A 22,924-nucleotide genomic window follows, 5' to 3' on the forward strand; every position below is an offset into this window, starting at 1 on the left:
ATATAATGTTGTAGGGAACAAAATATTTAGCAAAGGAGTATTCCATAGCGATCAGTCAGGATAACGAGCATCTCTCACATTATATGGGCAGCTGCTCCCCAATCTACAACAAACCCATAAAATGCTGGCCTTCAAGACACTAAAAACAGTACTGACCCCACAGTACACTATTCCCTAAAAGCTTCTAGTAACCATTCTATATATACACAGAAGTCATAGCCAACTTACTTCTGCTATCTGACCACTCCCAAATTGGCGTACACCTTACCATAAATTACTATATCCCTCTGCTTTCTTTAGGATGACAAGAGATGCTTACATCAAGACAAAAGGTTGAGGCGTGACAGAATGTAGTAGCATATATCGATACTTCACCTGTACTGTAGCTGGCATAAAAATAAATAAAGTACAAATGTAGAGCAGAGCTGCAGAACTTGTTCAAATCTATACCAGTAAATCAGTGCACAGGCAGCAGATAAAGAGTTAGCACCATAATGCTTTGGGGGGGGGACTGGTGTAGATGCACAGGAGCAACATGGAAAACTAGACAGAGATCTCTTCTACCCTCGAGTACTGAAGTTACATGTTTCCAGCATCATTACATGTGACCCTTACTAAAGGTTTGCACCATCATGCACGGAAATTGTGAAAGTGATAAGGATACAGATATGACACTCCAATCACGTATTCCATTTAAAAGGGTTTGGAGACCACGTCGACAGTAAGTGATGTATGTATGTCTTTATTAATATAGCGCCATTAATGTACATAGCGCTTCACAGCAGTAATACACGTGACAATCATAACAAATAACAGATTATGGGAATAAGTGCTTCAGACATAAATGTATTCACATTCTTCATATATAAAACGCGTGTTCTCTCATCACCACCACAAAAACCAATGCCATCTCCTTAATCAGGTTCAGCACAGAGGCAAGATGTGCCCAGCAACTGCCACAAATACATTTTCTTTCTACTTTTTGCCACAGATTAAAGGTCTGTTTCCAAAGGATAAGTAAAACCAAGCAGGCCATTATATCGCCCCATATTGCTACAGACTAACCACACACTTTTTTTTTAATGATTGCCACATGGCCCAGTGGATCTCTAGACTACCTTGAAACAATGCCTTGGTACTAACTGATTATTGTAATAAACTTTTACAAATAATGTTTCATATTTGACAATAGCAACAAGCAATGGAGCCAAATATTTCTCTAGTCCCTTCAGAACATTATACGGTGTGTCAGATATACGGTCACACCGCGATAGATCTATTGGTATTTCCAATATGCATACAAATCTATAAGTAATTCCTATGGCTATGCAAAGATCATAAACACGGCCTGAGAAAGTAAGGTATGAGAATAGATAAGCGTCAGTCATAAAACAATGGAAGACATCAAACTGGAGAAGCTGCTTTAGCTTGCAGAGCCCGGCAGAACTAAAAATGTTTTATATGTGTAACAGAATGTTTTACAAGCTCAACCCAGCAAGATTACTTCTTTAGCAGAAGGAGCCTCAGATGGTTGTGATAATAATTTTGATCAGCTGAAGTAGAGAAAAACATTATTTCATTTAGTTGCCTTTAAAAATCTGTCAAACAAAAGCATGACTAAACATGCCGCTCATTTGCAGTGTCCTCTTTTCCCCTCATAACAGCACCTCATCTAGCCAAATAATTCACCCAGAATGTGGATTATTCACAATTGCCTAAACAAGAATTATCCAAACAAAAACTACAAGTTTGGAAATGTCTAACATCGGTTCTTGCAGGAGCAATGAGCCATCTTAACAAACATATGCAAAGCACCATATATGGCCTTTTGCTTTAATAGCCCTTTAACCAACTTTGTTAATGGAGTGAACACAATCTAGATATAGGACTTGGCTAAAATGCCGTTTCAATTGGCCATTAAAATTTAAGAGCCAAGTAAGATAGCTAATTACAAAACAGCTTTAGCAATAATGTTAAGCAGAATTAGTAATGGCAAATGACAGTCTGTCTAGTTGTAATCCCAAAGGGAAAGAAACTCTTAACTGAGAAGTCAACCAGACAGTGTAGAAAACCTAATTGCATTACTGGTATTATGGCATCCCAAATCTGGCAGCGCACGGGGACTATACAAAGTCGTCAGGCTTACTTCTGCTCCACATGCATTCATACCACATCATTGTTTTTAGAAATTGAAGGAAGACAAAGTAGCTGAACCTGAAAAGTGCTCTCTCTGAGCTCAAACTAGACCTGGTTTTATCTGGTAGTGTTTCGGGAGCCTAAATGTACAAGTCGCTTTACTAAATGTGTATAGTATCTACGGGGTTGTGTGGGAGTGCTGCGCCTCTGCTTCATTATCGATATCCTAATTAAGCCATCAGCTGAAGAGCAGATGAGTTCCCCCGTGAAGATTTATCATGTACGGTGGCCACTTTGAAACGCAGGTAGTAGAATCTTTAACATTCCCTAGTCAAGTATCTCCCTGCTGCGCCTGTAAATGTCAGTCCAGTTTTTTCACGGCTGTGCGCACTGATTAGAAACAGCAGGAGATCTTGGGAGTATGACTACAATACCAGTAAGGACACTTGTCTTTGTGGCACTGCTCAAGTGATTCTTGGAATGCAGGACCCTGCTGTTTTCTAATATTTACACACAACTGGAGTTATCAAGTGCTGTAAATGCAGTCTAAAGGCAGCTCACTTCTTTTGTGTTAAGGGCCTTACTTACAAATCACAACATACCAAAAAATACCCTTCGATATGTGCACCATGTCCATCTTAGCTTATATTGTATATTTTATTTTGTCAAGGAACATAGCCATCTGTGGCAGTTACACTTTTAATCTCCTACAATTGCAGATATACGCTAGTTGTGGTGTTCAGGTGATACAGATTTGCATCCTCATCATGCCTATATACACACAGGTATGTTATAGGGTAGTGGGGGGGGGGGGGGAGAAGGAGATTGAGATCGATCAGGCGGAGACCTGCAACTGAGCAACCAGACCAAAACAGAACTGGGGCCCCTCCACTTCATTTTCTGGCATCCTGTCTTCATGGCATCGCTCCTGGAATAATCACGACTCAGAAGTGCTGAAGGTTCAGTTAAAGCAGCAAGCCCACTCCCCCAAATTCATTTGGGGGGTCCCTCAGTCTGGAACTCCCAACCCAAATATAAGAGTGACAAGAATAAATTCTTTGAGAAACCTACAAACGAGCGCCAGGATCACCAACAGAGAAAGCCACACTTTTATTGGATGCCGGAGACGAGGCTGACTCCACTGACATTTTGTATCCATCAGGCAAGTAATCTTGCATGAGGACAAAAATGTCTCATCGATTGGGATTCGGGGCGATTAGTGATTTCAGAAGTCATTGTATCCACTGTCAAGAGCTGCGGTTTCATTGCTAAAAATGAATTAGGCCACCAAAACTTTTCAATTATTAAAAGTTTTATTCCAAAAAGATAGACTAATATAAAGATTTTTCCAGACAACATAAAAACATGTAATAAAAAAAGTGAAGAACTGGAATGTTATTTTGTTTGTTTGCCTCTTCCCCGCCCTCTTCCTTTTGGCACGGGTTTTGTGGTGCTTACAGGCGCTTTTGTTGCACGTCCTGTACAAAACATATAAAAAAAGAAAGGTTTTATCAGTCAAAGTAAATTTCAGCTTTGGGATGTCAGTGCTGGAGATTCCCAAGAGCCTGCTTCCAGAAACACAGAACTGGAAGAGAGGTTCTGCACAGGCATTTCAGCGGATAGCGCGCTTTAACACCCTTTTCATTGCTTAATTATTATTATTATTACTATTATTATTAACAAAGCAATTTAAAGTCAATCTGCAGTTATGCACTCAAACTAAACTGAATAGATATTTGTCAAAATATATAGATCCGAGTTTCTCAGCATCTACGCCACATTATAGTTGTATGTATAAAAATATGAATATATAGACCGTATTTGCCCAATTATAGGGCAACCTGGAATATAAAACAACTCCTAATTTAAGTAGCAGCTATTTAAAAAAAAAAAAAAAAAAAAAAAAAAAAAAAAAAAAAAAGATTCTCTGCGCCTCCCTCTTTCAGGCCCCCACAGAGGCGCTTCCTCCGTTTTACCCTCCTACCTCATATCTGACTGCTGATTGGCTCACAAAGTGGGTGGCACGATAAGTAGAGTATTTACTATTCAACTTAACTTTATTGAAAAAGCACCACAACATTATAATTGGTATTGCCAATTAATCCACTGCAGTACAAACTCCACTTCCCAATGTACCTCAATAGTAAAGAAGAGCAGCAAAAGCCGATTACTCTGCCCTCCAAAAGGGAAGCATTGAGAATCTACAGAAGAATCTGGTCCTCACCCCTGGATGGTTTCTTGTTCGCTGTGGTTTCTGGTTCTTCAGTCTCTATGTCTGCATCCTCTTCTTCGGTCGATTTCTTCAGCTTTCTCTGTAAAAAGGATGGAGATATAGATATACAGTATACACACAAAATATATATATATATATATATATCACACATACACAACATACAGTCTGTAAGGATCCCTAGAGATCCAATATACTGGCACAGCACAAGAGATGATCACAAAAAGTGGTTTATTGGGTCCAAAATGCACACACATGCCCAACGTTTCGGTCCCCAGGGGGACCTTGTTCAGGTCGATTTCTTCAGCTCGCTCTGTAAAAAGGATATGGATAGAGATATATAGATATGGATCGAGATATAGATATAGAGAGATAGATCTATATCTATATGATAAAGTGGGACGCACAATAATATTTTTCTCTTGGCTCCAGCGACCCTACATTTCCAGAGACACTTTGTGTAGTTACCAGTGTTTTTCTCCACAATAAGACAACCAAATCTTATGACCCCCTTGGGCAGAAAGGAAGCTGCAAGGTTATCTATTACAGCTTCCCAACGGACGTCCATTTAAATATGCAGGGAGAAAACAGGTAACTAGACCGGAAAGAATTGCGGGAATCATGGGGTCCCAGTGCAGAAAATAACAGGGTTACGCTCCGGGGGACGCCCTTGTTCTAATGGCGTACAAAAAGAAAAACATAATGCAGTGTAGGATTATTTGAAAGTAGAAATTACTGCAAGGAAAAAAATTTAAAAAAAATCAAAATGTCCATGTGCAATTGGGGGGGGGGGGGGGCAGAGGAGGAAAAAAAGCAACAACAAAAAATCGATTTTTATTGATTTGCTCCCCAGGAAATAAAATATACATACATACATTTTCCAGGGGAGCAAAACAAATATACACACACACATAAACACACCTCGACAAATCCGGTCGCCTGATTTTGCCCGATGGCGTGTGCTGCTCACAATTTCCCTGCTCGCGTCACAAAAAAAAACAAAAAAAACCCTACCTGATTAGCATGACGCGTGTTGGCGCGCTGCCAGGGCTTTTTTTTTTTTTGGGCGCACAGCCAGACGAGTTAGAGGAAGGTTTGAAGTTGGCGGGTGGGTGCGTCCCCCTCCAGCCCGCGTTTCCCCTTGGTTGCCCTAGCGGGTATGGAGATGGGACGGGGACGGGGGAGAATCTGTTCTGCTAAACCACTGAACTTAACATTTCATATTGAATTTTATTAGATATTACGGTGCTACTTGTGCCAGTTTAGCAGTAGAGTCTGATATATTACCCGCATAGGGGGAACTGACTGATTGGCTAAAGCCCTACGTGGGAGATCAAAGAAGCTTCTGTGGTAAATTGGGCTGAGTTAACTGTCCAGCCATATAAAATATATGATTTCATGCCGTGCAGAACTGATCGCTGCTGTGAGTGCGCAGAGTGAGATGACAGTGTTCAAGTTTCTGCCTCCTGATCAGGCATGCCTGCAAATGCCCGCACAACCAACAGCAGCCAAACACTGTTCAGAGGGACAGTCCACTGGAGGCGAATTGTGTGGTGAGCAACGGGACCAGGCCCTTCCAATTTTGTTGGCTTTGGGACAAAAAAAAAAAAAAGAAAGAAAGAGAGATATACCGGTACATACATACATGTACTCACACACATTTATACTGAACACCACATTCATAAACACTATAATGAAACGCTGGTCTCCACTGAACTCAGGATGGAAGATATCGAAATCAAGCATCCATTTAACACGTTTCCCCTTGGTTGGCGGTTGGCACACGCGGGGCTTCCCGCTCTCCTCAGGCACTTCCCCCCTCGATCGGGGAGGTGGGTCCAATGTAGCCGTGCGGTTCTCTACCGGCACTTCCCCGCTTACCACTGCCGCCCGCTGGCGGCTGTTTGAGCGGGGGGAGGGGTGGATGTTTGGGGGAAACGGCTGGGTGCCACTGCCCTCCCTCCGCATCCACTAGCCCCCCCTCGGCATCCACTGCACCCCCTCCTGACGCCATCCCCAAGGTAAGTCTGAATTTTATATGTATTGGGGTGGTGGGGGTATTTTGTATATGTAATGAGGAGGTGGGGGGTATTTTTAAAATGTATTGGGGCCACCCAGGCAGGCAGTCACCCACACACAAAATTCTCATTAGGAATTTATTCCATTTTTTAAAAAGTGAGGCGGTGCTAGGTGGCGAGTAGATTTTTGGGTGATTTGTCAAGATCTCCCTCTCCCTCGATGAAGCCGAGCTTGTGCCAAAGGGCAAACATGGCAAATTAATCTAAGCTTTGAACAATTCAATTCACAGGCACCTGTAAAAAAAATTACCTGAATCTACAAGAAACAAAAATAAGTAATTCCCTAAACCATACAACAAGCATGACTCGAAATAATTATGTTTTCACTTTTTTTTGTCTCAACTGCTCCACCATTTGTGCTTTATATGAGGTTAGGGGAGACTAATGCAGATACATTGTTTAAATATTATGGCTGAACATTCTACATTTACATATGGAAATCTATGAAAACACAGATCCAATATGTCCAGTGTGTATTTACATATTTCTACCTATATAGAATTTTTTGCACAACCATTGATTTACACAGAAAAGTTCAAGAGACTTCAACGATGCTCTTGCAGAACAATTACAGAAATTATAAGAGTCAGACAATTGTGCTTCACATGAATCTGCTGCTTTGATCTTAAGAAAGCAGCTGTATAGATACAATGCTGATGGGGTGGAGAGTGCATTCCATTTCTCATCCAAGGAGCAGTGCTTTGAGATTACCATCTAAACCCTGCTGGGCTGAACAGATTGGTTCGATAATTACATACAATAACTGCAATGGGCAGGTAACCCTCAGCTGGCACAGGGCAGCTCTCCCATGGGAACTTCCATATGCAAACTGCACTGATGGAGTGCATTAGGTACATCTTTCTGCCGGTGCACAGGCCTGATTAACGCCAGCGAAGATTGCAAGGTTAGTATGTCAGCAGATTTGTGATACATTAGCCTGGAATACACACAGACACTTTTGTTCATTCTGACCAAAATTACTGAGAGAATATTTCATTATTGTACTTCTTTTATGCACAGGCTGACGGGAGCACAGGAGATTATAATATTCCTGTTTTTCAAGACCACACAATATTCAAGAAATGTTTTATATGGCATTTATAAAATTTCCATTTGAAATAGTGGTGAGGAATGAGAGCATGAAAAGCTTTACAATAAAGCAAATGCAAACTAGAAAGATCCCAAAGCTAACGAGATTAGAGGGGCTTTACACCTCGGAATATTTTTATTTTGTTCACTAGATTTGAAGCAGGGGGTCTGCGGAGCTGAACCGCGTTGATTTCAGCTTGGGGGATTCCCAAGATACTTACATCGGAATGGGGTGCTGGTAGCAGCGCCAGCTGGGCACAGAAAAGGTCGGTTTAAAATGTCCTGCAGCAATAGATACCCTGATGCCAAAATACTAGTTTTAGATTGTTGGTTAAGATTTCCTACAATCGTATCTTATGGCATTTAAGTGATGAGCTATAACCCAATCTGTACTCTTCTTCATGTGAAGTCATTTAATCTTTGTGCATTCCTGTTAATGATTGAAGTCCCGACTGCAAGTATATTATATTTACCCTAGTGTGAAGACATTTCCACCCAATTTTATTTTAAGTATCCCTTAACACCAGCCCCCCTCCCCTCCCCTCAATCTCCATGAAAAAGTGCCATGAGATCTTTAAACCAAAGGGAGATCCCGGCATCACCTTCAGATGTAAGTATCAGTGAGCAGGGGGTCACTGGAGCTGAAAGTAACGCAGTTCAGTTACAGAGACCCCCTGCTTTCCACCTAGGGGGGAAATATTTTATTAAAAAGGCAAAGCTCCTTTAAATCCCTATAATTTATGTATAATCTAATCATAGCAAATGCAGGTCAGACTTTAAAATTCACACCGTCTACCACTACTTGCCACTATTCCATTTTCAGAGCCCAAGAAACAAGAAAAACTACCCCCACACAGAAAAGAATATACTTTAAAATCTCCAGCGTTGCTTTCCAGTAGAGAAAATGTAACGTCACATAGCTGTCAGAATGGCGATGTCAGGCGATGCTCACTGATCTCTAACTGGGACACTGCTATTCTTCATCATTGTGCTTTCCCATATTTTTGTGTGGTGATTGTTGAAATGCATTATGGGAAATGATGCATATGCCAAGCACTCAAATAATGCCTTTGTGTCTATATTCTATGACTATAGTCCATGTACATACAGTTGTGTGAAAAAGAAAGTACACAGTCGTTGAATTCCATGGTTTTACATATCAGGACATAATAACAATCATCTGTTCCTTAGCAGGTCTTAAAATTAGTTAAATACAACCTCAGATGAACAGCAACACATGACATAACACACCATGTCATGATTTACTTTACAAAAATAAAGCCAAAATGTGGTTTGTTCAGATGCAACTTTGCAAACCTATGCCGTGCTGCCACGTTCTTTTTAGAGAGAAGAAGCTTTCTCCTGGCAACCCTCCCAAACAAACCATACTTGTTCAGTCTTTTTCTAATTGTACTGTCATGAACTTTAACATTTAACATGCTAACTGAGGCCTGTAGAGTCTGAGATGTAACTCTTGTTTTTTTTGCAATTTCTATGAGCATTGCACGGTCTGACCTTGGGGTGAATTTGCTGGGACGTCCACTCCTGGGAAGATTGGCAATTGTCTTGAATGTTTTCCACTTTTGAATAATCTTTCTCACTGTAGAATTATGGACTTGAAATTGTTTGGAAATTGCCTTATAACCCTTCCCAGATTGATGGGCAGCAACGATTGCTTCTCTAAGATCATTGCTGATATCTTTCCTCCTTGGCATTGTGTTAACACACACCTGGATGCTCCAGACCAGCAAACTGCTAAAACTTCGGCTTTTATAGAGATGGTCATACTTGCTGATGACCAATTAATCACGGACATTTGATTGGCAGCACCTGTCTGCTACTTAGCATCTTAATTCCTATGGAAGCAGTAAGGGTGAACTTCGTTTATCACACATAGCTTCTCCATTTTGGCTTTATTTTTGTTAAATAAATCATAACAGTGTAATATGTCATGTGTTGTTCATCTGAGGTTGTATTTACCAAATTTTTAGACCTGCTAAGGAACAGATGATTGTTATTATGTCCTGATATGTAAAACCATGGAATTCAAAGAGGGTGTACTTTCTTTTTCACACAACTGTATATAGAACGATGTATGTTTGCATGTAACTATGTATGGCTGCATGTAACTATATAGCAATGTATGTTGTATGTATATATAACTATGTATGATTGTGCTTTTTAAGGATTTAAGTCTCTGTCCTTTTTTTTTTTTAGATAGGAAAAGTAAGCAAGAACAGGAAGCCAGATACATGCATAATTTGCACATTTCTAACTGCAACAAAGTAGATTTCAATTGAATTATTACCAACAATGTAGCTAAGGCTTCGTACAGGATGCGTGCGCGAGTGTTGGCGCGGCGTCACGCTCGCCTGTAGCAGATTTCTGTCCTGCAGGAAGAGGCAACGGGGAGGCGTGTCAGGGGCATGGCATCACAGAGCTGGCCCGCCCTCGTTGGGCAAACTGCTCACGTGACGCGGCAAAGACAAACAAGTTTGTCTTGCCACGCCTCGGCGCTCATGTGCGCACTATGCACATTGGCCTCCTTTGGTTTGAATTTGGCGCGCGCGACGTTGCTCACGTCATCGGAACCACTATGGACGCAACCTAACATTCCTAAAACCATAGAATTTAAGAATGGACATATCACCAGAACATATACTAGTACCTTTCTCTCATTCTTCTGAGGAATGTCGCCAATTTGAGCCAAAGAGAAGTCCAGCGTCCCATCATCCTTACTGCCAAGAGCCTTAAGACCCTGTATAAGGAAATCTCTTAACACTTGGTACGGAGGTGTAGCAGAATAGCTCAATGCTTGAACCACTTCCATGTACTTTCCTATTTCATCTGCAAAAGCAGAAAGGTACAGGGAAAAAAAAGTGTCACTTGCGGGGGTAACATTGTATTGATAAGGGAGACATTTCTTTGTTACCTGCACAAATGCAAGTTACACCAAGATGTACGACAACAACTAAACATCAAATAAATAAGTAGGCCCAACTGGCAGCCCATAGGTTAACAAATAACCATCACGATCAATTTTTTCTGAAAATAAATTAAATATCTATGAAATCCTGCGCTGCGCTTTCTTGTTTTGAAGGTTTGACATTTCCTACCTGGTTTCATTTTGCCAGGGAAACACTTTTCCATAAGTGCGGAGACGTTGTCACTGTATCTAAAGACAAGATTAAAGCCACTGAGCAATCACTAACGTTTACTTCTAAGAAAAACACACACATATATATATATATATATATATATATATATATATACACATACATACATACATACATACATACATACATACATACACACACACACACACACACACACACACACACACACACACACACACACACACACACACACACACAGTGGTTGACAAATCACCAAAAAATCTACTCGCCACACAAAAAAATCTACTCGCCACCTAGTACCAAACGTGTGCTGCTTGGGCCAATATTTACTCGCCCGGGGGCGAGCAAATGTATAGGTTTGTCGAACAATATATATATTGATAACCTGTAATACCAGTGAGATAAGTGTATAGAGACATAAATATAACATTTGGAGAATGGAGTCCTTGCCCCAGAGAGCTTACAATCTAATTGTCATGTGGGGAGAATAAAAGGAAGGAGCGTCACACACCGAAATGTAACAAGAGCGGGCAGACAGAACTACGCCAGCACAGGGCCGACGCGCAAAGTTTATGTACATCGGGTACACTGAATAGAGGACATTCCCTTAAAAAGCCCCAAATAAAACGACAGAGAAACCATACACTCCAGGCACCTTGTTTGCATTATTATATGACACCCGGTCATTTGATAAAAAGTCTAATCTGTTTCATTATTATACTGTGGAAAAATGGAGGAGTCAAGCACAACAAAAAGTGAAGGCATTCAATGAGGAGCAAGAAAGGTAATTTTAATGACTTAAAGAAGTTATAGTAGCATGCAACGTTTCGGTGCATACAAGCACCTTGATCAGGGATGAAACGTTGGATGTTACGATGACTTCAAATCATTAAATTACCTTTTTTTGCTACACATTGAAGGTCTTCACATTTTGGTGTTCCTGACTTCATAGAGAAATTATTACTACATCTTGACCACATTTTGTCACAGCGCCCATTCTTGGTACCTAGCATTGCCTTAGACCCCTGGAGGGGCATTCCAAGTTGCTGGAGCTGATACTTGATTGTTTACAGCTCATTATTATACTGTCACATGATCATATATAACGAGTATTACCGGTCATCCAGGATATATAGTTAAAGCAGCAATACGGGCCAACTTTAAAAAAATTAAAACAAACATTTATATGCACGAGCACTCTGGAGCTGAACCCCGTTAGTTTCTGCTCCAGGGACGCCCGGCTTGTAGATACTTACCTCGTAGTAGAGCAGAGAAACTGATCCTTAATCGAATAGCGGCGTTTAAATGTCACGCGGGCCATAGGGAAGCCGTGATGTCATCCGGTGCGTGTTGACCTATTGACCACGTGTCCTGGACCTTTAAAATCTGCAGAGATACCGGCACCCCCTACAGTGGTATCTCAAAAAGCAGGGGGTCCCCGTAGCTGAAATTAATGGGGTTCAGCTCTGGAGACCCCCTGCTTCAAACCTTTAATAATTTATATTAACTTGTATTTCTGCTTTTACTATGGATTTATTTTTTTATCTTCAGGTCTCCCGGGGCCTCCCGGCCTACCTGAACTAGGGAGTCGAGTGTGCAAAATGATCAGGACTACTTTGTCTTTTTCAGTCATTTGTTCGGATCTATAACTTTTTGATCTTCACAGTAGTTTTGTTATTAACGAAGCATAAGCAATGATGCAATGTTATAGTAGCAATAAACCTGTGGTCAGTGCGTTACTAGCTGTTCTGGGATTAAAAAATAAAATGTAAGAAATTGATGAATCGGATTTACCTTATTTTGGAGTCTCTGACATAGTTGGGGTCTTTTAGATTATCTTCCCATGGAAGCTTGCCACAAAGCCATTGAATCATACAATAACCCAGGATTTCAAGATCTCCCCTTCTTGAAGGATCTGTTCAGTCAATAAAAATATGTATGTTTACTGCAGGACCATTCAGAAATAGCTACATAAAGTTTTCTATAACAGAAGCCCCACAATGCTTAAAGACAAATATGTTACGCAAAATATGGAGGCCGGTGTGTATATTTTTCTTTCAGAGGAAACAGATACAGGGAAAGACCATTAAAAAATAAATAAATAAATACATTTTTAAAAACAAACAAAAAAAAAACTCAGATTTACAAAATTACGACAAAAAAAAAAAGTTAGAAAGCGTGACAAAGTGAGAAGTCCGGCATATTATTGTGATATCTTACAGTTCTGGGTAAAGTATTTTTGTACGCCATGACAATGTGTTTATCACTATCTGAAATGCAAAACAATTGAACTTTTTGTTGCTGAAGGGATCTATTAAATCTCAGAGTTGTAATGATCTACAATAAATTGAAGAGCTTAAAAAAAAAAATTATACTTTGTTCTGTCTGAATGATCTGGTTTCTAAGAATTTGCGAGATGTTACATTTCAGCAGAGTGCCAAGTAAATATGCATACTGTATGTAGGAGGCCTAACAAGTTGTTTGGACAGAAATACAAATGAATTCTTCAATAACAGCACCCTTTAGTATAGCAAATCAACAGCTGAACCAAACACTTTATTTAATGGATATTTCTAAAAACAACTAGTTTTACAAACTTTGTTGACCGTATGTGCAGCTTGTATAGATCAATCTCAAATAGAAAATTGTTTCACAATCGTATCGTAATTTTCTTTTCCCGAGTAATGATCCATGGCAGTGGGCACCATAGGGTTAAGTCCCACCTTCCAGCTGGGCTACGACAAATGAAAGACTTGCACCTGTAGGAGGCCCTATATATGGGCACACCTCTTCCTCAAAGGTAACCTTGTAGTTCTTAGCTGAAATATATAACATACATGTTAATACCTTCCTAACTTTAGAGTCAGGCGATTGGTGCGCACCGACATGAAACATTTCGCAGGAAAAGAAAATGACTAAGATTGTTCAACAATTATCTAATTTCCTGAGCATATACATGGCAGTGGGCACCAGAGTAACATGACCAAGCAGTAGCAAATAGGGTTGCTGAACATACAAGTCGTACAACATGCTGATACTGCATACACATTCATTAGTTGTTCTATGGACAACAGTCTGAAGTACTTTACTGCCAAAACATGACTGCCAAGGTCTGCACACCTAAACGATATAACTTAAACAAAGTATATATATCCATACTGCCGCCCTGCATAGGTCCAAAGGAGATGCTTGAGCTTTTCCTGCCCAGGATGCAACCATGGATCTGGTGGCATGAGCCTTTAGACCTTCTGGACGCTGCCTGCCTGCACAGCGGAAGTTCGTACTGCATGAAACAATCCAATGACAGTATCTTTTGAGACAGCTTGTTCCTTTCTTTTTCCGAACAGACGGTCTGAACTCCTGAATTGTTTCATACCGATACAGTATATAAGATACATCTTAAGAGAACTTATAACAGCCAAAGAAGGCAGAAGTTGCTCTATGATTTGCTGGCTTTGGCCAGAAGGTAATATTTCCAGGTTTAAATGACAATGACACGACCTTAAGCAAAAAAATAGCATACTGGTTTGGTACGACTTTGCACTGATGGACTACCAGAAAAGGCTCTTTTATTGACCGCTTGTAGCTCGCCAATGCTTCTAGCTGCTGTGACTGCCACCAATAGCACCATCATCCAGGTTAGGTTTGTCAACATAGCCTGTTGGAGTGGCTCGAATGGAGGATTAGTGAGCACGTGTAAAACCAGGGGCAGAACCCACAGGATGTGGTACCCCAACATGTAGCTTTATTCGATAAACGGTCTGAAAAAAGGAGGCCTAAGATCTAGAGTAGCCAACCACTTGCTCAGTAAGGCAGATGGTGTCGAGACTATTAAATTTATTTTAAAATGGTGTGAAAATTGAAAGTCTGTAACAAGCCTTTTTCCCTCTCCTGCCTGATTGAGCCGCAGTGGGTGTGGTTAGTTGATTTCTAACCAGGTTGGTGTGTCCCCCTCTTTAAAACAGAGGCGTGTAACGGATCCTGAGCCTGCGTGTCCTGATCTGTGTGACGATTACTAGTTCATTTCAAATGCTGGCTGTATTAAGTGTGGAGCTAGAACAAGTAAGGTGTGAAACAATATATAATATAGTGAAGTACAGTTAATTGTTAGTACTTATCACTTCATAGCTGCTATAATGAGCAGGATTTAGAATGCCACATGTATGTGCACTTGGTTAACTGAGGAAAAAGTTCATAGGCGGCTTGATAAAATTTAAGTAAATAAGACACCTGGGCCCAATGGCATACAGTACAGTACATCCAAGAGTTCTTAAAGAGCCAAGTTCAGTAATAGCTCAACTATTACAATTAATATTCAAGGACTCCATTTCTACACACTCGGTACCACAAGACTGGCGTAAAGCAGACGTGGTCTATATTTAAAAAGGGAGCTACTGTAGATCACAACCCGGGGAATTACAGACCTGTGAGCCTGACATCAATAGTGGTGTGAAGCTACTTGAAGGTTTAGTACGGGATAATATTGACAGAAAGTTGTCATAAATTGAACTTTTACGGGTTGGACTAAAGTTGTGAGTGGAGTACCTCAAGGATCGGTACTGGAACCCCTGCTTTTTAATTTGTTAATTAATTACCTTCAGGTTGGCATAGGAAAGTTTCCATCTTTGCTGATGACACTAAATTGTGTAAGGTAGTAGAATCAGAGCCGATAGCAGTATGTAAATTCTCTACAGAAGGACTTAGATAGACAGGAAAATTGGGCAGGTAAATGGCAGATGAGGTTTATAAATGTATGGTTATGCATTTGGGAACCAAGAATAAACAAGCAATTTACAAATTAAATGGAGATAAATTAGGAGAATCCTTGATGGAGAAGGATTTAGGAGTGATTGTAGTGAGCAGGCTCAGCAAAAGTGCCCAAAGTCATGCAGTAGCTGCAAAGGCAAACAAGATCTTATCTTGCATTAAACGGGCAATGGATGGAAGGGAAGTAAACATAATTATGCCCCTTTACAAAGCATTAGTAAGACCACACCTTGCATATCGAGTACAATTTTAGGCACCACTACTTAGAAGACATAATGGAACTAGAGATTGCAGAGAAGAGCCACCAAATTAATAAAGGGGATGTATAATATGAGGAGAGGTTTGCTAAATTAGATTTGCTTAAATTAGAAAAGAGGCATCTAAGGCGGAGTCCCCGGTAGTCACGCTGGCGCGTGCGCCACACACCACACAGCCCTCTATGGGGCAGGCCCCAGTGGCTGTGCAATGCGCTGTGACACGTACGCTGTGCCGTGATCACGTGTCGGTACGCAGCCAATGGCGGGGCAGATATGCCCGTCATGGCCCGCCCCCCCTGCGCTCCCATAAAGATCGCCCATCGCGGCTAGAGTCGCTGCATGCGCCGCCATGCTGAGCGTGGAGCTGGGAGGACTGGAGGCCCAACTCCCTCAGTCAGCGCGCCCGCACTGCAGACAGGCGGAGCGCTGACAGACACAGACCGCGATATACGGTCTGTAGGGAGCGGTAGCCGGAGCGGGAGGTGGGCGGGAGTGGGAGGCTTGAGCGGGAGGGGGGGGCGTGGCTTGAGCGGAGGGACCCGCTACTCTTCCCCCCCCCCCCCCCCCTCCCTCCACGGGCTCAGGCTGGAGCTGCTGATGGAAGGTAATCAAAAGCAACACACACACAGGCACTCATACACACACACACACACACACACACACACACAAAGACAGGCACTCACGCTGCTTTCCCTCCACTCTCCTCCCCGCTCCCCGAAGCCCCTCCTCCTCCCGAAGCCTCCCCTCCTCATTGGCTCACAGCCACACCACGTGACGCGTCGACGCTAGGGATTACAATTCTCTTGAATCCCCTAGCGGCTGACGCGTCACAGCGTGTAGTGAGCGGCTCGGGAGGATTCCCCTGCTGGTGGGGAACTCTCGTGTGGCCACCCGCGCCGCTGGGCGCAGCGGGTCCCAGCCCTAAGGCTGCGCTTATAGTGCCTGGCGACGGCGATGCAACGTCGCTCAACAACAAATCCATTGACTCCGTCACAAGCGCTTATAGAAAGCGCGATGACGGAGTGACCAAAAATTTTGAAACTGGGTAAATTTAAGTCGCCACATGTGACCGTCTCTAAACAAATCAGAGAGCGCTGCCCGCCCCCTTTGTGACGTTACTGGTCTTGTCACCAGCGACGTCGCTTAAAACTAAAGTTTAACTTTCGCTAGTGGCGATGGCTGACGTCATTGGTCGCGTCACCGGCACTATAAGCGCGGCCTAAGAGGGGATATGTATAACTATATACAAATATATTCGGGGACAATACAAGGAGCTTTCAAATGAGCTATTCATCCCAAGGCGATAACATGTTCTGTGCGGCAAAAATAAAATAATGAAATGATAGCCACTACTTCTGCCCTGACTTATCTTTGAGTAGCATTGGTATTAGAGGTACTGGAGAAAAGATATAGGCTAGGCAGAACCACCTCAATGAGCGGGCTTGACACATTCTTGAACAAAATGCTGTAAACTTCCCTTTTCTTGTCTGAAGCCATCAAGTAGACCCGAGGTCTCCCCCATTTCTGAACCATCTTGAGAAAGAGGTTGTCTGACATTACCATTCCCTGGGACCACAGTTTTCCGACTTAGAAAGACTGCTAGTGTATTTAGGATTCCAGAAATATGCACTGCAGAGGTCTTTCAGATGTTTCTCTGCCCACCTGAATATAGGGGGGAACTCCTGTAAGGAGAGGAGACTTCTTGTTGCCCCTTGATTTCTTCGATACATTACTGAGGTGAGATTGTCTGATCTGACCTTTAAGCTTTCCTTTTGATTTCTTGAGGGGAAAAAGGATTATCACTCGCATCACTGGTCTCAAAGTATTTGCGGCCATGCCTCGACTCATTTCTGGACAATTTATTTGGGCCTGTAGAGCCAAGTTGGGCCCCCAGCCTGTCCCACTTGCATCTGTTGTCAGCAAGATCCATACTGGGTCTTGAAGTGTGACCATGCTTCAAATTTCTCTTGTTCCCACAAGATCAGGAATTCTTTCACCTGTTATGGCAGGTGAATTTTTTTTTCCAGGCAGGTCCCTTTCTTTTTGTCCCATTGACAAATTAAATTTAGCTAGAACAAACGCATGTGCCATCGCACCCAAATGGAGACTTGTATGATCTAAGATAGTGCCGATCAGCATCATACAGTGCAGAGCCGGCAGATGGTCGCCATTTATTTATTTTGACGAAAAGGCTGTCTCTTTTGGAAGACTGACCATTTCTTTTGATGTCAGTAATTCAACCCCTAAGAACTTTAGGTATTGGGTGAGAAGAAGACTCCTAAAAATTCTAGTACTCTTGAAATGGAGATCTGTCTTGAGATTTTTAGGAAGATATTGTCGAGATAATAACATATCTGGATAGCTTCCTTAATTTTGCGATCAACGTCACTTAAGACCTTTTTGAAGGTTCCTGGAGAGGTTTCAAGACCGAATAGAACTGAAAATTGATAATAGCCATGGCCTATTACAAACCTTAGATATGTCGACAAGTAAAGGCTATTGGGACATGAAAATAGGCGCCCTTGAGGTCTACCGAGACTATTCAATCTTTGTAATCTACGCGACCGTGATGGAGCCTAGCGTCTTCATTTTTAATTTCTTACTTCCAGAAATTTGTTGATTCTTTTGAAATCTAAAACCTCTCTGAATGATCTGTTTATCACACCATGAATAGTAACGAATAGAATTTCTGGAATCTCTGATGCAAGGGAACTGGTTTCATTGCCTTGCCTGTTAATAGCCTGCTTAGACTTTGTTGTAAAGCCAAGACTGCTTCCAAGTTCTTTGGAAATCTTGCTGTTCGAAAAAAAAAATTGCGTTTCTTGTGTACCTTCAATTCCAAGAAATAACCTTTATAGTATACAAACATCGAAAGTAGATGGATCTTCGGCTATTATTTCTTCCTCTGGTGGCAGATCCACATCCAGGGACCTGAACTACTCTTCCAAGGATGAATCCATTGGTCTATCCAGACTCGTGCAAGAGCGCGTTGGCTTTTCCGCTGTTCTGCAATGGGGCGATCTCAATGCCTTGAGAAACCACTTCCTTCACCCAGGAAATGAAGTCAGACGTGTTCTGTAGGTTCTTTTGCTGTTTCCTTTACACAAATTTGTTTTGTACTCCAGTGGGTTTCTGTCACAGGCTGAACAAAGTTTTACCTTCCTATTGACCTCTTTCTTGATGGCATGCTCACAGGAAGGTCTGGCAGGTCTTTTATAAAGTTGAGGGCTTGGAACACCGACATATCAGAAGTTTTCCCATCTCTTAAGTATATAAAAATACATACATTGTAGGAAATAAAAAGCTGTGTGTGCTGTGCACGCGCATAGTAAGTGAAACTTCTTTGACTTTTGTCACAGAAATTGTATTTGTATTGGTGATGTTTTAATTAAAAATCAAAATACAATTTCATTGACAAAACGCAAATAAATTTGACTTAGAACATGCGTACACATCCCTTGTATTTGCACTAAGCGTGAATTCCTCGTGTGTGCGTGACTGTGTGTGTGTGCGTGACTGTGTGTGTGTGCGTGTGACTGTGTGTGTGCGTGTGACTGTGTGACTGTGCGACTGTGCGTGTGACTGTGCGACTGTGCGTGTGACTGTGCGACTGTGCGTGTGACTGTGCGACTGTGCGTGTGACTGTGCGTGTTACTGTGTGACTGTGCGTGTTACTGTGTGACTGTGCGTACGCGTGACAGTGCACGTGACAGTGCACGTGACAGTGCGTGTGCACGCGACTGACTGTGCGCGCGACTGACTGTGCGTGTGACTGTGTGTGTGTGCGTGTGACTGTGTGTGTGTGCGTGACCATGTGCGTGTGTGTGTGACCGTGTGCGTGCGTGTGACCGTGTGACGTATGCGCAGCCCCCCTGCACCTCACACATCCCCCTAACCTATTCACAGTCAGTGTGTGTATGTCAGTCAGTGTGTGTGTATGTCAGTCAGTGTGTGTGTATGTGTCAGTGTGTGTGCATGTGTGTCAGTCAGTGTGTGTGTATGTGTCAGTGTGTGTGCATGTGTGTCAGTCAGTGTGTGTGTATGTGTGTCAGTCAGTGTGTGTGTCTGTGTGTGTATATATGTATGTGTGTGTGTCTGTCACTGTATGTGTGTCTCTCTTTCTGTGTCCTGCCCCCTCTCTCCTGACTCCTCCCCCCCCCCTCACAGACAGGCAGAGCTGCGGCGGCTCTGCCTGAGACTCTCCTCCCTCCCCTCCCCCCCTCACAGACAGGCAGAGCTGCGGACCCGCGGCGGCTCTGCCTGAGACTCTCCTCCCTCCCCCCCCCCCCTCACAGACAGGCAGAGCTGCGGACCCGCGGCGGCTCTGCCTGAGACTCTCCTCCCCCCCCCCCCTCACAGACAGGCAGAGCTGCGGACCCGCGGCGGCTCTGCCTGAGACTCCTACTCCCCTCACAGACAGGCAGAGCTGCGGACCCGCGGCGGCTCTGCCTGAGTCTCTCCTCGCCCCCCCCCACCCCCCGGCGAGACGCGGCCACACCGGGCACCGGGCAGATACCTAATAAAGGCCCCCCCCCTCCGGAAGTGCTGCGTGGGCAGAGGCAGTGTCGGCGGGGAAGGGGGGCAGCGTGTCATCGTCAGCGGGAGCTGGCTTGGTGCTGTGGGGAACGCAGCTCACTCTACCCCCCCCCCCGTTCCATGCCTCGGCCGAGGGAGGTCAGCAGGAGTGGCGGCAATTAAATTTTGAGGGCTGCCGCCGCCGCATGTCAGCGGGTGGGGGGAGCAGAGCTCGTTATGAGCTGCGGCGGCGGATACCCTCCATGATCCCTGGGCTCCTCTCCTCGACCCCGGCGGCGCTGAGTCAGCGGGACGCAGGAAAGCGGAGGTAGGGAGGAGAGAGGCTGCGCAGCATGTCAGCGGCCGTTAGGAGCGGCGGCTATCGCCGCCGCATATGTCATGGTGTGTGGGGGGTGTGGGGCTGGGTGGGGTGTGGGGGGATGATTAGGAGCGGCGCCGGCGGCTATCGCCGCCGCCTCCGCATCTGATTTGTGGAGCGGGTGTGATGTCAGTGTTGGGGTCGGGCTGAGCCAGAACACAGCCCGGCCTCAACTGCCAGCACTGACGTCACATCCGTTTCATTTCTGTCTCCACAATTCTTTTTTGCCCCATCACGAATGAGGTGCCACTAAGGAAGTTTCACTTCAAAAAAGAAAAAAGTTTTGCACGAACTCCCTGGGGGCATGCCTTTGCATTTTAATAACAGAAGGTTGGATGAGATAGTCTCCATGATCCAATGCTGGGTGTGGGTCCTTCACAGCAGGCACTGTAGTGCTGTCTGAAGTGTCCTCTCTCAAGCAAGACACTGGGGAATGAAGCCATGCAGAGTTCCCTTTAATTTTGTCGAATGACCGAGACATCAATGTGAGCGCCCGCTGCTGAGAGGAACATGTTAGGGCAGGAGGAGGCGGCGGGCGAAGGGACACATCGCAGGGATGGATCAGCGCCAGCGACTGTCCATTTCAACTTACCAACCCCAGGAGTCCGTGCTCTAGCTGCTGATGGTAAAAAACGTGCAGCATATCTCCTGCCGGGAGCTCCCCTGTCAGGCAACACCGTGGGGTGCTGTATGCAGGGACGTCAGAGGAAGAGACGGCAAATAACTTCCTCTGATTGGATTGCAAGCAGCCAGACAAGCCCAAAAAAAATCAACAGTGGTATAGGCAAGTTTCTATGGGAGCTCAAATGCTGGTCCCTTTATATTATCAGTTCATTATATACAGAGGTGACCATAGAGGGGAATATGTATACTCTAGTGCTATTCCTGTTCCACTTCTTCATGTAGAAATGCACTGTTCCCTGGAGATGTCTATGAAAATGTCATCATATCTCCCTCTCGTTGGGGTAACATATAAATGTATATGAGTACTAACTGTTGATCCCCTGTAAGTTCTCAAGCGTGCAACCACGTCCAAAGTCCAAGAGAATCCAAAATGTAGTGTAATGCACTGCAACAAGGAGCTGGTCATATGGCAATAAAAAAAATCATTTATTCATGCTGCATTAAAAAACGGTGGAGGGTGCAAAGCTTTGTTTTTTAATGCAGCATGAATAAATGATTTTTGTTTATTGCCATATGACCAGCTCCTTGTTGCAGTGCACCGTACACTACATTTTGGAAGACCAAAATAGACAATCTTTCTACAAAAAACAATGAAGTAGAAATAGTAATTTCAGTCCAGCTGCCATAGTGCAGAGTACGAGTTTATTTACTGATGTGCTCATTTACTCTCCAAAGAAAACAACAAAACGCCTAAGCTCAGTAGGACAGAAAAAAATATAAGACTGTGGGTGTGTGTATGTGTGTATGTGTGTATATAGGTGTGTGTGTGTGTGTGTATATATAGGTGTGTGTGTGTGTATATAGGTGTGTGTGTGTGTGTGTGTGTGTGTGTATACAGGCATACCCCGCATTACCGTACGCAATGGGACCGGAGCATGTATGTAAAGCGAAAATGTACTTAAAGTGAAGCGCTACTTTTCCCACTTCTCGATGCATGTACTGTACTGCAATCATCATATACGTGCATAACTGATGTAAATAACGCATGTGTAACAGGCTCTATAGTCTCCCCCTTGCGCTCAGCTTCAGTACAGGTATGGAACCGGTATTGCTGTTCAGGACGTACTGACAGGCGCATGCGTGAGATGCCGTTTGCCTATTGAGCGATATGTACTTACTCGCGTGTGTACTTAAAGCGAGTGTCCTTAAACCGGGATATGCCTGTATTGGTTGGTGTGTGCGTGTGTGTGTATATATAATATGTGTGTGTGTGCGTGTGTGTGTATATAATATGTGTGTGTGTGTGTGTGTGTGTGTGTGTGTGTGTGTGTATAGGTGTGTGTGTATAGGTGTGTATAGGTGTGTGTGTATAGGTGTGTGTGTGTGTGTGTGTGTGTCTGTGTATAGGTGTGTAGGTGTGTGTGTGTGTGTATAGGTGTGTAGGTGTGTATAGGTATGTAGGTGTGTATAGGTATGTAGGTGTGTGTGTGTATAGGTGTGTAGGTGTGTGTGTGTATAGGTGTGTGTGTATAGGTGTATAGGTGTGTGTGTATAGGTGTGTAGGTGTGTATGTATAGGTGTGTGTATGTAGGTGTGTGTGTATAGGTGTGTGTATAGGTGTGTGTATGTATGTATGTAGGTGTGTGTATGTATGTATGTATGTATGTAGGTGTGTATGTGTGTGTGTATAGGTGTATAGGTGTGTGTATAGG

The 22,924-nt window shown here is 43.4% G+C and overlaps 1 protein-coding gene across 4 annotated transcripts in view; it reads right to left on the minus strand.

The window, feature by feature from the left end:
- Positions 1-3,430: 3,430 nt before the first annotated feature.
- VRK1 (VRK serine/threonine kinase 1) overlaps positions 3,431-22,924 on the minus strand; it is a 37,101-nt gene continuing 17,607 nt past the window's right edge. For 3 of the 4 annotated variants that reach the window (XM_075614408.1, XM_075614409.1, XM_075614411.1), the window contains exons 9-13: positions 12,465-12,585; positions 10,650-10,708; positions 10,202-10,380; positions 4,361-4,448; positions 3,431-3,614 (exon numbers count right to left, since the gene is read on the minus strand). In XM_075614408.1, the coding sequence (XP_075470523.1) occupies positions 3,532-3,614; positions 4,361-4,448; positions 10,202-10,380; positions 10,650-10,708; positions 12,465-12,585 (530 nt within the window). In that variant the 3' untranslated portion in view covers positions 3,431-3,531. Of the gene's footprint in view, positions 3,615-4,360; positions 4,449-8,739; positions 9,390-10,201; positions 10,381-10,649; positions 10,709-12,464; positions 12,586-22,924 lie in introns of those variants that run through there. The other variant, XM_075614410.1, reaches the window with a different exon arrangement.

This window comes from Ascaphus truei, chromosome 9 (genome assembly GCF_040206685.1).
Source record: "Ascaphus truei isolate aAscTru1 chromosome 9, aAscTru1.hap1, whole genome shotgun sequence".
NCBI classification, from domain to species: domain Eukaryota; kingdom Metazoa; phylum Chordata; class Amphibia; order Anura; family Ascaphidae; genus Ascaphus; species Ascaphus truei.